The 18,461-nt window shown below is 34.5% G+C and overlaps 1 protein-coding gene across 1 annotated transcript in view; it reads left to right on the forward strand.

The window, feature by feature from the left end:
- The first annotated feature begins 597 nt into the window (after positions 1–597).
- BIRC6 (baculoviral IAP repeat containing 6) overlaps positions 598–18,461 on the forward strand; it is a 137,555-nt gene continuing 119,691 nt past the window's right edge. The window contains exons 1-11 of the mRNA XM_082745293.1: positions 598–740; positions 6,909–7,096; positions 7,875–8,198; positions 8,437–8,536; positions 10,917–11,131; positions 11,308–11,516; positions 11,949–12,295; positions 12,904–13,123; positions 13,619–13,752; positions 14,421–14,531; positions 16,091–16,218. Of these exons, the coding sequence (XP_082601419.1) occupies position 740; positions 6,909–7,096; positions 7,875–8,198; positions 8,437–8,536; positions 10,917–11,131; positions 11,308–11,516; positions 11,949–12,295; positions 12,904–13,123; positions 13,619–13,752; positions 14,421–14,531; positions 16,091–16,218 (1,977 nt within the window). The 5' untranslated portion in view covers positions 598–739. The remainder of the gene's footprint in view (positions 741–6,908; positions 7,097–7,874; positions 8,199–8,436; positions 8,537–10,916; positions 11,132–11,307; positions 11,517–11,948; positions 12,296–12,903; positions 13,124–13,618; positions 13,753–14,420; positions 14,532–16,090; positions 16,219–18,461) is intronic.

Raw genomic sequence — 18,461 nt, forward strand, 5'->3', positions numbered from 1 at the left:
TGATAATATTTTAGAATATTTCTTGAGTTTTACTTAGGATCCTATTTATACAGGTGATGTGAAAGAATGTATTCTGATTTTATGCATTCTTAACGGATTGTGTAATAGCTAATATTAGTGGGGCACCTGGGTGGCTCAGTTGTTAAGCTTCTGCCTTCAGTTCAGGTCATGATCCGAGGGTCCTATGATCAAGCCCCACACTGGGCTCCCTGCTCAGCCAGAAGCCTGGTTTTCCCTCTCCCACTCCCTCTGCGTGTGTTCCCTCTATTGTTGTCTCTCTTTCTCTGTCAAATAAATAAATAAAATCTTTAAAAAATACTCTATTTAAAAAATAGCTAATATTAATAGTGGTTCATTATTTTTTCCTCATTGAAAATCTGAATCACTTGTTACGGTTTCATATTAATGGCCAGTAAGTTGCTTTGTATGTAATGCTAATCTTCTGTTTGTGAGTTTTCTTAATCTCATGTCCATTGCAGTACTGCATAGGGTTGTGTGTTTATATAGCTGCTTTAATTGAAATTGAAGTAGCAGCTATACTTTTCCATATAACTTTTGCCTTTTAAAAATTGACTTACATAGCATAAAACTTGTCTCTTTAACAGGAAATGGAAAGGTCAGTAGTTGCACAGCTGCCGAAGGTAGTTTCACATCTCTCACTGGACTTCTAGAAGTTGAACCCCTGCACTTTACTTGTGTGTCAACTAGTGATGGCACCAGAATAGAAAGGGATGATGCAAGTACGTTTACTGGTATATACCTTCTTTTATTATTCACTCTTTTTATTATACATTTTATGTTGAAGTAAAAACAAAGTGTATGTATAAGTACTTAAATATCAGTTTGTATTATGTGTAAGTGCCTTTGATGTTACGTTAAATAGAAACTTAACAATGAGGAAAAAAGCAAAAGTAGTTCTCCATATTTTTCTATGTTCGTTCATAGTTTTTTTTCCTACCTTCTAAAACACTGTATTTTTATGTGTGTGCATTTTTAGAAGCCCTTTAATTTGGAAAATATCTAACATAACAAAAGGAAAAGGAAAAGTACAACAGACTACATTTCTTTTACGTAGCTTCAACTCTCTTCAACTATTGGCCAGTCTTATGTGTATGTAGTTTTGGCATCATAATGTTACTTCTTGCATTTAAAGCTCACAATATATAATATCTTTGAGAAGGTTAAGAAGAATGTAGAGGGAATATTATTTTTCCAGATATTTTAAAGCACCTTTAGATATATGTAGTAATATTTCAGTGTGCTGAATATGTCATAGTATTGGTGTTTTAAATGAATCATTGGGAACTCTTGTTTTTTTTTTATATACCTTCTTTTCTGTGATTTTTTTTTTTCCTTCATGTCATAGGATCAGTATTTATAATTCTGTCTTGGCATAAATAATGGAAATTTTTATAGTTAAAAACATTAGATATGGTTTTATCTTAATTTTATAGTCACAGAGTTTGAATAGTGTCTGGAATGAATTCTGCCATTGGTGGTTTTGTGTTTTGTGGATTTCTTTTTGTTATCTTCAACAGTTTAACAGAAAGTATAAACATTTAGCTTGAGAAGCTACAAAAAATTTAATCTTAAGCAGGGTTTTAAAAGGAAATTATCAGTTTTTCAAGTGCCTTCTTATTCAGAATCACCTTATATCTTCTAATTATGGAAGTAACCACTAAGTGAAATCTTTGCCTTGTGTAATTTACATGAGAGTTTTCAAATAAAATCTAACCTTTCTGTTAAATAACGATGCCAAAAGGATGAAATTTTTGTTTGCTCTCTTGGACTGTTATAGTCATTTTGTAGAGAAATACATATATACTAGAATATAAAAATGCATGACAAGAATTGAACTTTCAGAGAACTTTTTTGTTATAAATCACACTATTTCTTGGAACTCTTTTGAAAGTAAGGGTCTAAAATTCATGTGTTTGAGTAAGTAAGGCATTTAGAAGGTATGAAATTTTATAACAAATATAAGAGTTTTGTAAAAGAGAAATATTCCTTCACACTCCCTTTCCTCTCCTATAAAGGAAGCAATGGAACCACCTTCTTTCTTTTCCAAAGATATTGTTCCTATACCTGCAATCCTATCTGTATTTTGCCTGCCCTGAAACCACCACCAGGAGAAGGACTTTCATCAAATGTTAGGGCAAAGTCTTGACTAGTAGTCATAGGGCGCTAAAAGGTGACTGTAGTCTCTCAATTTCTTACTTACTTTTTTTGAAACATGTTAATTGTGAAATACGATGCTTTTATGAAAAAAATGCAGATAACGAATATATAACTGGCAATTTATGACAAAACAAACTGTACATGTGACCACCAAATCAGGAAATAATATATCCAACACTCTAAAGGCTATTTTCATGTCCCCTTCCACTTATTTTTCTTTTGCTCTCTAAAAGATACACATTGTCCTCACTTTTAGAGTAGTCATTGCTTGGTTTTTGTTTGTTTCACTGTATAAACCCTTAATTATGCATGTCTGATCTCTGGTTGAATATAGCCTTTATAATATAAAACTGCTTTTATGTGTTTTTTGATCTGCCTTCTGTTCAGCGTTATGATTGTTAATTCATTTAGAAACCAAGGAGTTAATAAAGACAGAGTCTGAGGAACACAATTAGCAAATATGCCCAAACAGATAGAGTACACTTCACCAAGTGCGGAGTAAACAATTATTGTCATGTATTCCTGCAATACTTAAAAATAAAAACTGATCCTCTGTGATTCCTAACATAGTATACAAGACTGACAGAGTAATTTCTGACCCTACAGCAATTTAAATAAAAATCAATATCAAGATAACTAGAAAATCCTCAAACGTTTGGAAAATTAAAAAGTACATTTGTTTAACGCTACTTCCTAAAGTTGAATATGTGGAAAACCTATGGAACAGCACGTCAACTTCTACATTCATCTCCAAGAAAATAGCATATCTAGTAGCACGAAAAGCATCACAATGGAACAACCCAAATATCAATCAGTAGTATGCTAATCAACAGTAGACACACAAATTTTGCTTTATTCAGACAACAGAATCTTAAATAGCAATGGAAAAGAACCAAATAACTGCATGCACTGATACAAATGAATTTAACAGTCATAACACTGAACAGAAGGAAGATCAAGTAATTATATCAGTAATTACATTAAATGTGAATAAATACTCCAACTGAAAGACAAAGTATCAAACCAGATTAAAAATATTACAGTGTTTTCATGTTTCATCCATTTAGCATATACTGGTACATCATTCCTTCCTATGACTGGATAGTATTCTACTGTCTGGACATACCACTTTGAAAACAACTTCTATATGCCTTCTTTTGTTTATCTGCTGAGAAGTTAACAGGCATTTGGTTGTTACTTCTTTTTGTCTGTTAAGCAAAATACTGCCATGCAGCAAATTTGTGTTCATTTTCGTGTTTTCAGTTCCTGAGTATATACCTATAAGTGAAACCCACCATTTTTATTCTTATAGTTTTCTTAAAGCTTCTGTGTCTTTTTTATGTCCACTTTACCCCCAGCTTTATTGAGATATAATTCACATATAATACTGAGCAAGTTTAAGGTATACAGTGTATTGGTTTGGTACATTTATATATTATAAAATGATTACCATCATAGCATTAACTAACACCTCTGTTTTGTCATGTAATTATGAGTTCTTTTCCTGTGGCGAGAATTATTTAAGACTACTCTTATCAACTTTTGGGTATATAATACAGCATTAAAGTTATCATCAGGATGCTATACATTAGATCTCTGTATTTCCGTTTAAATTTTAGAGTCAACTTGACAATGTATACACCAAAAAGCATTTTTTTCTTAAGAATTTGAATATAAATCAGTTCAGGAAAATTGGCATCTTAATATTCAACCTTTTACTTCATTAACATGGTATATTTAGTATACTTAGGTCTTCAGTTACCCTGGGAGATGTTTTTTAGTTTTCAGTGTTGATGTTATACACATCTTTTTAAGAAATATCCCTATTAGATTTTTTTAATGCTGCTATCGGTGATACTTTTCTTGATTTCATTTCCTTTTTTATTTGGTTGCTGGTGTATAGAAATACAGTTGATTTGTGTATATTAATCTCATGTGGTGATACTGCTATATTAGTTTACTCATTCTAATAGCTTGTAGATTCTTAAGGACTTTTTTTTTTTATTCTGGTACAGTGTGTTTATTGATGATGTATTATATCTACTATAACTCTAATCATTTTTCCATTTAAAATTAATATGTAATAGTAACAACTAACAAAGTCAATGAAATGAAATGAGAAAATGATGCTTTTTCATAAGATGGAGAAATTACTTCTACTACAAAAGTAAATTTGTTTGGTGCAAATTTCAATTGAAATAGACTTTTGCTGATATTAGAACTTATAAGATTTTAATAACATAAGTAATGATGGAATCTGTACATGACTTTAATCACAGTTTTTACAAACTAAGCTCAATAACATTCAAATTAGCATCTATATATTAAAATATATACATTATAATTATATCCTGTGAGACTACTGTCTACATCCAGTTTGGATGTATTTTCAAACTGCAGTTAATCATTACATCTTTTTTTTTTTTTTTGGTATCCCTTAAAGAGGTATTTTTAATTTTTTTAAATTTTTTTTAAATTTTTTATAAACATATATTTTTATCCCCAGGGGTACAGGTCTGTGAATCACCAGGTTTACACACTTCACAGCACTCACCAAAGCACATACCCTCTTAAGGACATTTTATAGACACAGTCATGGCATCTGTTAAGAGTTTTACTTTACTGTTTTCCTAATCATATCATTTAGTTCTTTTTCTTGCTCTTTTGTGCTTTCTAGGACTTCCTACATGATACTGAATAGGAATGATGGTCATAAGTCATTTTTATTTTGTTCTCATCTCCATTATTTTTATATCTGGTTTTTGATGCTCCTAGGATAAAAATAGAAAAAGATATTGAAAACTCAGACTTGGCAAAAGATTTTAAAATTTTGTGGTAGTAGGGTGACTTACTTCTTTCAGATTGTTTATGTCTCTTATGTGTTTTTGGTGACTTAATTCATTTTCCCATAAGTATTATTCAAGCATTGGATTTTAAAGTGAGTGAAGGCCCAAACTCCACATGGTTAATATTGAAAAGTACTTTAATGACCCAAAAAGTACAAATACAATATCAGTGCTTCAGTAAGTCTGATAATTAGCCCTCTATTGTTGGAATTAATAGCTGTTTCTTTGGTGGACCATTTGATGAAGCGGATGCATTTCATTTTGGGGCACATAGCTTAAGTGAATTATGATTGCTCTTTTTTTGACTATGCTTGTATAGTTGAATTCTTGAAAGTTGAATGAGTCATAGTATGGGTGTTGTATAATAAGTGTGTGTGTTGTATAATAAGTGTGTGTGTGTGTAAGTTGAGGACACTTTTAATTGTAAGGCTATGCACAGTTTCATTTATTGCTGTCTTGTTGATTACAGCTTAATTTTTTTAATAGTTTTTTGAATCGTGGCGCAGGACAGCATTGTTAGATGTTAAAATAGACTGTCAGATACCTGGGTGTTGTTTCCCGCCCACTTTTTCAGGTATTTATGAGCAAATGATTTCCCTCAGCTTTAGATCCATTACCTGTAAAATGGGATAACATTAGTAACTACCTGTGTGCCCTTACAAAGATGAGATGAGTTGATGTAAGTTCCATGCCTAGCACTGTGCCTGCCCTCCCATTGGCTTTGGTTCCACATTGTCCTTAGTTCCACCTCTAGTTCTACCACTGTGAGCTCTACAAGTAACTAAGAAACAGAGTTCTAGTATCTGCTTCTTAGAGTTGCTCATCTATTGAATATGTAATTAATTAAAACAGGGTCACATGGTAATGCACACTAAACATTTGCTACTACTGTAGCCGTTATCCCTCCTCAATATAACTTTTCAGTAAACTTTCTAGCCTATTAGAATATAAATGTTAATGCTGTTATTAAACTTGGCTTTTACTTCTTATTTTATGGTGACCTGTTTCATTAAGTTGTGAAATTAAGCTTTTATCTTAGGTTTTTCTAAAATGTTTTCCACAAATATTGGTAAATATTTAACGGGGAAAGCAAGAATGATTTTTATAATGTGTATTTGAGTAACATTGAAAAGGAAAGTCAAAGAAATTATTCAGCTTACAGGAATTTTGTATTCTTTAAGGGTGATAGTGTTCATGGCTAAGCAGTATGTACAAGAATTATTTGACGTAAGTCAAATCGGGCTTATTTCTCTCCATATTAGAGTTCAGGGGAGCATTTGGTAGGAAACATTGCTTTACCTATTCTTGGGGGGCCAGACTCTGTCTAGGCTATGCTTTAAAATGAGGAAATAAGGTATCATCAGATTTTTTTAATGATGTCCTTATAACAGGACATCATTAAAAAAATGGAGATGAGAAGGTTTTTTTGGACCTTTTTGGGGGATGGAGTAAGGGGTATTGCTATAGGAGAACTTAGTAAAGCAAATTTCAGTTTGTTATGCTCAAATTGATTACTCTTGTTTTGTGTTTTTATTTTGGCCATATTAAATGAAATGTTTTATATGCCGAAAATATTTTTAAGCTCAACAATTTTTCTTTGGTTTATAAGTAGTTCCCCATTAAATGAAATTTTTTATATGCTGAAACTATTTTTAAGCTCAATAATTTTCTTTGATTTCTAAGTAGTTCCCCAGATTCCCTAACCTCGAATACTGTTAGGATCAATCAATATGCTTTTAACATTAAGATTTTCCTATTGATACTTTATAGATTCTTATCTTTTAAAATGAAACTGGAGTTTTAATGTCAAAATAGTATACTTGGAATATGTTTCTATGTGAACCTTTTCCTCATCCCTTTTCTCCCCCCCTTGTCTTATGCCAGTGAGTTCCTTCGGGGTTACTCCTGCAGTAGGTGGACTGTCATCGGGGACAGTTGGGGAAGCTTCGACAGCCCTGAGTTCAGCAGCCCAGGTAGCTTTGCAGTCTCTCTCTCATGCAATGGCATCAGCCGAGCAACAGCTGCAGGTGCTGCAAGAGAAACAGCAGCAGCTTTTGAAGCTTCAGCAACAGGTTGGAGACTCTTTGGCTCTTTGTTCATGCTGTCTCTAAACTTCAAAAGCTGAAAAAGTACTGTAAAAAATGATCATTATTTTCATAAAGGAAAGTAGGTTGACCGATCTGAGCTAATCATTTTCTACAAAAATGGAGGTAACGTCTTTGTGATATATCTAAATTTAAAACAAATTATTTGATAAACAGCTGCAGGACTATACTTAATATTTTGGGGGGCAGGCTCTTAAGTAAAATCCATTTAGTCTCAACACTCTTGGTCAAACATTACAGTTACCAGTTAGGATTTTTATGGATTGGAGATCCTGAAACATTTTAGAGATGAATTGAATTCACGTGGATTAAAATTTAGTAATAATGGCAGATGCTTTGGAGATTTCATTGTGGTCTAATTGTGATCTGTATGATTGTAGGTGACATTATATTAGGTTAGGCACTGTGAGAATCTACCTCCTCTTGTTAATATTTTGCTTTGAGGAGAATTTTGTTTCCTTATTTACATTTATTTGTTGTTCTTCATTTCCACCTTTGCTTTGTGGAAGTCCTTGTTACCCCCAAGCACAGGAAATTGTATATCAGATGTTTAATGAAGTCGATAACAGTGAAGAAATACTCAGTTCATGTTGAGTCCATTTTTTAGTTTAATTTCATTTTTATTTAACTGAGATCTACTTAATCAGGCCATGTTTATCTTTGTATGCTCTTTTCCTGTGTACTGCTCCCCACAATTTGTGCAGGCAAGACTAGTCTATATCTTGTGCTTTTACTTCTTTTGCAGAAAGCAAAGCTGGAAGCCAAGTTACATCAGACGACGGCTGCAGCAGCTGCCGCGGCGTCGGCAGCCTCAGCAGTAGGTCCTGTTCACAACTCTGTGCCTTCCAACCCGGCGGCGGCCCCCGGCTTCTTCATCCACCCATCCGATGTTATTCCACCCACTCCAAAAACAACACCACTTTTTATGACTCCACCACTCACCCCACCCAATGAAGCAGTTTCCGTTGTGATTAATGCCGAACTTGCCCAGCTTTTCCCAGGCTCAGTTATTGATCCCCCAACAGTCAGTCTTGCTGCACATAACAAAAATTCCAACAAGTCCAGAATGGTAAATTATTATATTTTTAATAGGTGTTCGCTTAGACATTTAAAAATATTTTAATGTATATGCTAACCTGAGAAGGCAAACTTTTCTTATACCAACTTGATACATCAACTTAGATTGTTTTATAAAGTGTTATAGAATATACATCAGGAAATGGGACTTGTTAATATGGTATTACAGTTATTAGTTTGTATAGAGCAAGAATAATATCAATATAGAGTTACACTTTTTTCTTTTCTAGAATCCACTTGGTTCTGGCCTAGCTCTTGCAATTTCTCATGCTTCACATTTTCTTCAGCCTCCACCCCACCAGTCCATTATTATAGAGCGAATGCATTCAGGTAATATTTGCCTTTCTTAAAATATTTTTCTTGCCTAGTCTATCAGCCCTCTGAGTCTTACTCTGTAGTTTGATTTTCTCTTGCGAGTAAATCCCATCTGTTCCTAGGTAAGCACATTTTACCAAGAATAAGCACCACATAAGGCTTAGCTGTGTGCTCACTCTGTTGAGCATAGGGGAGCTGCTGGGTAGGGTGGCTAAGTTTTACCCAGACCCTGTATCTGAGCTGTATGTGAATCTTGCCTGTTGAACTGGGATGGACAGAAGGGTCGACTTCCGTTGTAGCTGCTCAGTTTTCATGACACTGGAAATCACGCTTCAGTATTCCTAACACCAGCACTCTGATGTTGAAACTGTTTCCAGAAAATAGCAGATAGAATTACTGCTGATTTTAATAACTGAGTAACATTAATAACACTTCCTGGTCTCAATAATTCGAATTTTACATAATTTTGTGGCTATACGTCTATGCTAGTTACCTGTGACTGCGATAGGGGCTTTCAATTAGAGCATGTTTACCTAGTAAACTATGGGCAATTTTAACCTTATAATCCTACCAAACTGTTAATTCTGGGCGTGGACTGCAGCAGAATTCAACAGAATCTGTGTTTTATAGCAGAGAATAATATGAATATAATGCATACTGTGTCACCTTTCATCGTATGAATAGTTGAACCAGAGTTGCTTTATTGCATCAGGCTGTTTCTTTGGAAGAGAGAGTTTTTTTTTTTTTTTTAAAGATTTTATTTATTTATTTGACAGAGAGAGATCACAAGTAGGCAGAGAGGCAGGCAGAGAGAGAGAGAGAGAGAGAGAGAGAGAGAATGGAGAAAGCAGGCTCCCTGCTGAGCAGAGAGCCCGATGCGGGACTCGATCCCAGGACCCTGAGATCATGACCTGAGCCGAAGGCAGCGGCCCAACCCACTGAGCCACCCAGGCGCCCTGGAAGAGAGAGTTTTTTAAAACAAAAATTCTTGGGGCGCCTGGGTGGCTCAATGGGTTGGGCCGCTGCCTTCTGCTTGGGTCATGATCTTGGGGTCCTGGGATCGAGTTCCGCGTCAGGCTCTCTGCTCAGCGGAGAGCCTGCTTCCCTCTCTCTCTCTCTCTCTGCCTGCCTCTCCATCTGCTTGTGATCTCTATCTGTCAAATAAATAAATAAAATCTTTTAAAAAAAAAATTCTTGATGGTGTTTCCTGTTGAACTAATCCTTCACTGGTGTTACCATTAGCGTCTAACATTTAGAATGTGACTAGTTGGTGTGCAGTGTTATGAAATGTGAGCAGTTGTTTACACTGCAGTTTGCTGTTTAGCAGTGGAATTGACTGTAGATTATAGAATTACGTTCTTTGTTCTTTAATGGTTTTTCTGTTTAGGAAAGTATTGGTAACTACCTTTTTCTGCGAAACCAGCTCCATTGAAAATAGCATGGGTTCTAGCAGTTTCGCTAGGGCCCTTCACTGTAAAATGCAGCTCTTAAGTTTATTAAGTGCTCCTCACCCCAACCTGGTAAAGAAGAAAAAGAATTCTGTTGTTAATGATTCTGTCTACTGTTTTACTAATCAGGCTTATTCTGAAGTGTGTATGAGATGAGAGATGCAAGTCTGCTCTTTTTCTGTTCCTCTCAGATAATTTTTGCCTTTCGTTAGTGTGAGCATCTCAACCACACTGGGTATGATTTGGGTGCTTACACAGAAGGGCTTCCTGCCTCTTTAGTGTGGCCGTTGAGAGTAAGCCATCAACTGCACTTGGTACTAAGTAGCTGAAGAGACAGTGATGTGTCGGTACCTGGGCAGAAACACTATTTGGGATAAGCTGTGTCTCTCTTTATTGGAGGACCTTCCTGAGGGATTGTTTTTTAGTGGTAGTAGTGACTTTGTGTGATTTCTGCCTTGTACTTTTACTTTACATCGTAACTGCACTGTGAGATCTAACTCTGTAAGAAAATGAGTAAGGCTTGAGAACAGTAAAATCAAGCAGTACAATTTGATATCATTAATGCATCTATTAGGACAAGTTTTAGGAAGTGACCAGATGACTGAAAAAGATTACATAGATACTTTTTAGAATTAATCCATGTACTGTTTTTGGTAATAACGTTTTTCAACTCTAAAATTTTAAATTAAGCTTGTATGTACAGTTGATTGCTGTTGCAATAACAACTTACTCTAGTATACTTTTTTCTTTAAGCCTGAACTAGCATGGATTGAGGTTTCAGAGAATTTTTGAGGACTGCTTATTTACTTTCCTTCCCATCTGTTTGTTGTTTAATAAGTTGATTTCATTTTTTAAGATGCATGTTCCCAACTGTTTTTGTGAATGTATCTTTTGGTTAATTGCAACAATGATAGTTTTTGTCAACTCTTACTATCTCTCTCTGATAGGAGCAAGGAGATTTGTGACCTTGGATTTTGGCAGACCAATACTGTTGACAGATGTCTTGATTCCCACTTGTGGAGATTTGGCCTCCTTGTCAATTGACATTTGGACATTAGGAGAAGAGGTGGATGGGAGGCGACTGGTAGTGGCAACTGATATAAGCACACATTCACTAATTCTGCATGATTTGATACCACCTCCTGTGTGTAGATTTATGAAGGTAAAGATCTGCAAGACAGTGAATTGATATGCTTTCCATCTTTCCAACAAGTTATGAGAGATACTCAGACATATAATTAAAAAGTATAACTATCTTCTTAAATACATTGCTCTGAATTTTATTTTTGCAAATGGATGTGTATGTATATTCATGTTTCATTTTTCTCTTAATTTCAGATCACTGTCATTGGACGTTATGGGAGTACAAATGCCAGAGCCAAAATCCCCCTAGGATTTTACTATGGTCACACGTATATCTTGCCTTGGGAAAGCGAACTGAAGTTAATGCATGATCCTTTAAGGGGAGAGGGTGAATCTGCAAACCAACCAGAAATTGACCAGCATTTAGCAATGATGGTTGCTCTACAGGAGGATATACAGTGCAGGTTATTAGAAAATTGCAGTATATTTTAATCTTACTGAAACCCTTTACTTTGTATGTCTTATATATTTTTCAAGAAATATTTTTGCATAGATGTATAGAGAAGAACAAAAGGTTGGAGGACCCAACTGACTCAGTGAGAGGAGTGACTCTTGATCTTTGAGCTGTGTGTTTGAGTTCCACAGTGGGTGTAGAGATTACTAAAAAAGAAATAAACTTTAAAAAAGAAAAAAGGAAGTAGGAAGCTAGAATGTTATAATAATTGATAAATTACAATATTATGATTAGATAATTGACTTCATTTAGTACTTAACAAAGGATTAGTTCTTTTTAATGGTTGTTAACATGTTCTAGAGATTTAATTTTTAGTGTGCATTGGTACATATATGTAAAATGGAACATTGCAGGAATTGTTTTGTACATTTTTTATTCACAGGTATAACTTAGCTTGTCATCGACTGGAAACTCTTTTGCAAAGTATCGATCTTCCTCCTCTTAACAGTGCTAACAATGCACAATACTTTTTGCGAAAACCAGACAAGGCAGTTGAAGAAGACAGTAGAGTTTTTTCTGCCTATCAAGACTGTATTCAGCTACAGCTTCAACTGAATTTGGCTCATAATGCAGTGCAGAGGCTCAAAGTAGCTCTTGGTGCAAGTCGGAAGATACTAAGTGAAACGTCAGATCCAAAAGATTTAATTCAGACTTCTTCCACAGAGCAGTTGCGGACCATCATCAGATACTTACTGGACACTTTGCTCAGTCTTCTTCACTCTTCCAATGGTTTGTATTTGGCTTCAGTTCTTTAAATGCTGGAAATATGTTTGATATTATTTTCTTTTTTTGTTGTTGTGTTAGTATTTGCTAGTATTGTTCATTTTGATATTCTTTCTGTGTGAGCACTTATGAAATGTGTTTATGAAATGAAATGTTTATGAAATGGTTAACTCCTTTTTTCTCCCATATTTCTCCTTTTTTTGGTTTTAAATGGATTTTCAACTCGAATCTTCACTGTGGATGCAGTACCTCATTTTGTCTGGCAAAATATTAAATATGGTTATGGTGAAATTTCAACAATATACTGTCATTTTCTAATCAAGAGCTATTTTTGGTCATTACACATGCACACACAGATATACACACTCAACTATCTGAATCACCCAACCCCACACACAAGAAATATAGTTGATTCAAATGCTAGCTTTTCTCCTCTTGCAGCATTTAACAATTAAAATTCTACATACAAAGAATAAATAAATGAATAGCAAAATAAATAGAATTACAGTTGGTTACTGATTGCTGTTAAGAAAAAAGCGTATTTAGGTATGCTGATACTGGTATTACAGCATACGCTTAAATAGGAAATTTTACTGTTTTCTGTTCTGTAATAGGACACTCTGTTCCTGCAGTTTTGCAGAGCACGTTTCATGCCCAGGCCTGTGAAGAGCTTTTTAAACACTTGTGCATCAGTGGAACCCCAAAGATACGCTTGCATACTGGTCTTCTACTTGTTCAACTCTGTGGTGGTGAAAGATGGTGGGGTCAGTTTCTTTCTAATGTTCTTCAGGAATTGTACAATTCAGAGCAGCTTCTCATCTTTCCACAAGATAGGTAGGTCAGAAAATATGGAGTTTTTATTAGTAATTTCTACTTTTCACAGTTAGGGTTCAGATTTTGAAATTCTATGCATGTAGATTGATCCTGAGTGGTTAAATGAAGCACATCTTACCAGGGTTTGGGAATGCCCAGCAACGCACATATTGAAGAAGATTATACGGTGATACAGTAGACTACATTCTTTAGTTTCCTGACTATATCTGTGGAGTTTATAGATCTGTGTTTACAAGTATTTCCTTATAGATTATGTTACTTTATGTGTTACATGTATTCTTTGAAACTATGATAAAATTCTCTGCTGGATTTTGTATGGATATAGTTATGAAATATAACCAAGAGTTTGGAAAGAGTTAATTTTAACTTTGTAGCTCCAGGTATAACTCATGCTAAGAACAGCGTATTGTATCATTTGTTAAATTTCAGTGTGAATTATTTTTTAAATGAACAAATGGATTCATACTGGTATTTTATTTGTATCTCTTTTTTTAGGGTCTTCATGTTACTTTCCTGCATTGGTCAGAGATCACTTAGTAATAGTGGAGTATTAGAAAGCTTACTTAATCTGCTGGATAATTTGTTGTCACCTCTTCAGCCACAGTTACCCATGCATAGGAGAACAGAAGGTATTATTTAAAGTGGAAATGTCTGGTTGTGAAGTACTTTTTTTAATATTCATCGCTGTACACTTTGCTAATACTTTCATGCTATAGAATTTAGAATGTAGACTTTCATATGATTGATTGCCATATGGTTATTGCTTTATAAATCTATTTTTCATTATTTGAATTTTGAATCTGGAAACTATTGAAACATGTTTTTTTCTGTATTGTCATAACTAAAATCGGACTCTTCATTAAGTCTCAGTTTTAGGTACGGTTGCTTTTCTGGTCATTCATAATGAATTTCATCCGAGCAACAAAATTGTTATTGGAACAAAAACTTTAGAACTTAGTTTATATATGATTAGGAAGTTGAGAGATTTTTTTAATTTAGTTACCTGGAAGTCTGAAAATTGGACCTTATACCTGTTTCCTAGTTTATAAATTATTGTCTCTTGGATTCAACCTATAATCAAGAATCTATTTTCATAACATAAAACATTTGTCTTCCATTAGATTAAGGGTGTGGCCACAGGTTCCAGTTCTGAGGCTTATTATAAGTAAATATTAATGTTAGTAATGATATGGTATATTTTTAATTTATAAGATGTTTATCTCATAATTATCTTCTCAGACTTCATTAGAACTCTTAGAGTCACCTGATTATTTTTTCCACTGTCACCTGCGTATAGGAGTGCTAGATATTCCCATGATCAGTTGGGTCGTGATGCTGGTGTCCAGATTGCTGGATTATGTGGCCACTGTTGAAGATGAAGCAGCAGCTGCAAAAAAGCCTCTGAATGGTAAAGACAGGGAGAGGTTTCTGACAGGTATCAGAAGTTTATAATAATCTATTGGTGGGGATTTTGAGTGACTATGCAGTTGTTCCAGAACTGGCTAGTGGCCTGGAGTTTCCAGCTGTATGTAATTTATGTAAAATATGAATTAAATTTACTGGGAATCTGTTTTAAGGATAAAATTTATTTTTGAAGGACTTTATGGACCAGCCCCTTATTTGAGCATGACTTTTAGTGTCTGGATACAAGCATGGCTTTTATTAGGTTATTTTCCTCATGCTCATTTAAACACTTTCTAATGGCATACATGTAAGTGAATTTATGACTAGAAATATGTGAAGAGTTCTTTATGTTCTTTGAGTATAGTGTGTCATTCTATTTATCAATATGAAGAAGTAGAGTTCTAATTAAGTATAAAGAGCTTTTATGCTTAGATATAGGAGTTCCCAGATTGGTGTTCTTTTTTTGTTTGTTTTTTTGAGTTTCAGTCTTCATAAAAGTTTGAGGCATAGAAAAATTTTCAAATTATATGATATCCAACTGCAAGACAGATTATTTTCTTCCCCTACTTCCAGGCTAACAACAGTTTTCATAAAGGTTTTGAAATAGCTAAATCTTATATCTAAATACAGTCATTTAAGTGCCATAAAATTGAATTTTACACATTGTCAGGTTTCTAGTATTAAAAAAAGGTCCCTCAAGGTGTGTTATAGATCGATGAATCAATTGATTTTGGTGCACATTACGTTTGGGAAAAGGGTGGGGAATTTTTTGCATGTAGAGGAAATATGTCTTAAATATTTAGAGTCTGTGAGCCAGTTCACTCATAGGATATAGAGGTATCTACACAGCTACATATAACTATCACATGAAGTTGGAATATTACAGTATCAGAGATCTTAGTTTTTATTTATATCATTCAGATACTGTGGAAGTGCATTGGTGGAAGACATTTTTTATAGGTTTTGAAAAATTTGAACTGTCTTAACAAATGGATAGTAGAGAATAGGAGAAGATGTCCTTAGGTTAAGCAGGCATGAACAAGTAATTGGAGATGGGTCAAGTGTGATGTTGAGCAGAAGAATGATACTTGAAGTAATAGTCTGGACACATTTTTTTAAAAATGAGAAAAAGTAGAGCTACATAGCATGATTTTTTAAACTTATTTTTGCATTCATTAAGTCAATTTATTGAATATCCTCTTTTTGGGTCCTTACACAAAAGCTTGGGTTTGAAATAGGCAGTAGTGAGCCATTTGTTGTTTTTGAATTGAGTTACATCAGATGTATGTTGTTAAAAATTAATCTTAAACAACTGTGGAGGAAAATAGCTGTTGTCTTAAAGGAAATATTGGAGACAGGAAACTCTGATCTTAGAGTCATTTAGGGTCTAGAGTAGCTTTCTAGGGTCAAATCTTACTAGCCATTTCCTAATAATGGTTAATTTTCTTTAAAACCACTTCGTCATGATTGACACATTTATAAATTTGTGTTTTCTGGGTATAGAAAGTACTTTAAAGTCACATTTAATGGAATTACTAATAAAACTTTTTCTTGCTCTTTCAGGTAACCAGTGGAGTTTTATTAACAATAATCTGCACACTCAGAGCATAAATAGGTCTTCCAAAGGCAGCAGTAGCCTTGATAGATTATATTCCAGAAAAATCAGAAAGCAGCTAGTTCATCATAAACAGGTAATTTTCAGTATGCTTTTTTAATTTTAATGTTTGAGAACATTGCTTTAAGTTGCATAAGACAGACTTGTCGTTATCAGGTGTTAGGTATGCTGTTTAAGGAGGTACTTAGGGAAGTTGTTTAACAGATTCGAGACTGAGCTTCTTTATTTGTAAGATGGCAACAGTTTGTAGTTTACAGATTTTTGGTGAGGTCCTTTAAAGTGTCTACCTCTTCCCCTCTCTGTTAATACTGTCTAAATAAGAGGCCGTCTTTTTTTTTTTTTTTTTCCGTCTAGTCACAAGGTGTCTTTGTTCTTTCTTAATCCTTATCATTTCTTTCTTGAATTCTTTTTTTTTTAATTTTTTAAAAAAGATTTTACTTATACATTTGTCAGAGACAGAGGGAGAGAGAGCGAGCAAGCACAGGCAGACAGAGAGGCAGGCAGAGGCAGAGGGAGAAGCAGGCTCCCCGCCGAGCAAGGAGCCCGATGCGGGACTCAATCCCAGGACCCTGGGATCACGACCTGAGCTGAAGGCAGCCGCTTAACCAACTGAGCCACCCAGGTGTCCCTCTTTCTTGAATTCTTGATAGCTTCCAGTTGACCTGTGCTTGAAAGTCAAGAGTCCTTAACAGGACTTCAGGGTTCTATCATGGGTCCCTGTTTGTAACTTACACGTTTGAAGTTTAGTCTAGCCATATTGAATTTGAATTTATGAACCACCAGCCCCAGTTTTCTCATCCAGGACTTTTGCATGTAGTAAGTACCTTTCCTCCCCACGCGCCCCCGCCCCCCCAAACCACATAGATTACTCTTTTGCTGAGATGACCTAACTTACTAGGCATGAGTTTATAATCACTTCCTCCAAGAGGACCTCTCTGTTTCCCAAATTAGGATAATATGTGTTGGTGGTATAGTGGTGAGCATAGCTGCCTTCCAGATTAGGGTAGTATCCCATACAGTATATTCCCCATGTGTCCTGTATTTTATCATTTTGTTATATTCATCATAAATTTTGGTAGGGATTCTTTTATTTTGTTAACTTGAAATTTGTGCAGTTCAGGGTGAGTAAATCATTTCTTAAAGTATTGTTAGGAGTCATGCAGAGTGCTCTTTTATACCTAGCTTTTTTTGCTTAAAATGACTTTTTTTGAGATCCATCCATATTGAGTGTATCAGTGGTTCTTTTTAATTCTTGACCACCGTTCCGTGAATGTTCCAGAATCTCTTAATCCATTTGCCTGTTGATAAAACCTTTAGTGTTGGTTTTTTTCTTTTTGAAATACACACAGATGCACATATATGTTTCTTTTTATCATGCAAACATTTGCATGCAGACACGCTAAATCTTTCACACAATTATATTCACACAATATATTCATATATTAGAATGTGGTTTTTAATGGGAGGACACTTGTGCATATCTGGTTTTTTTTCCTCAGTTGGTTCCATGATCACTTTTGAAATTGCACATAAAATTTGTTCGATACACATTTTACTGTGTAATAGTGAATTTATACCTGATATCAGATTCTTAGGAGCCCTTACTTTATTGTTACTACCTTTTTAAATGGGTCTTTCTCTTTCTTTTACAGCATATACAGGGTTAAATGTTATATCCTTGATACATAGTATGGAGCCTAGTGTATTGTCAATAAATATTTGTATAATTGATTTGAACTGTAATTAGAGTTTATATGAAAATCCATTGGATCTGACAAGTTTGTGGAAGCTTTAGGCCTTTTTAAAAACATGGGCTTAGCACTGAATTATTTATTTTCACTTTAAAATTTTTCAGCTGAGCTGTTTGATCTTTTGCCAGAAAAATGATGTGAAGCTTTTCCCTCAACTCTTTATTTTTTTTACTCTGAACTAATTTTATGTGGTAATAATTTGCATTTTAAAACAGCTGATTTTACTGAACACTTAACATTTATGCTTGCTGTATTTAATTTAGGATATGAAGTTGGAAAATAAACCTAGAGTATAAACCCAGTAGATTTTTCTTAATAAAATATTACTGTTTTATTCTTTACTATGATGGACATTATTGGCACTGGAAAAACTTAAAAGTGGGATGTGAGGCATAGTTGGTAGTAGTGTATCAATATTCTCTGTTTCTAATGGTTTTATTATGGTTGCAGGAAAGAATCTTGTTTCTAGGAAATGGACACTAAAGTATTCAAGGGTGGCTGTTCAGCATGTTGCCAGCTTACTCTCAAATGGTTTAAGAAAAAAATGTCTTTTTATAGTAATTAAAGT

The sequence above is a fragment of the Mustela nivalis genome, assembly GCF_964662115.1.
Source record: "Mustela nivalis genome assembly, chromosome: 8".
Classification (NCBI taxonomy): Eukaryota; Metazoa; Chordata; class Mammalia; order Carnivora; family Mustelidae; genus Mustela; species Mustela nivalis.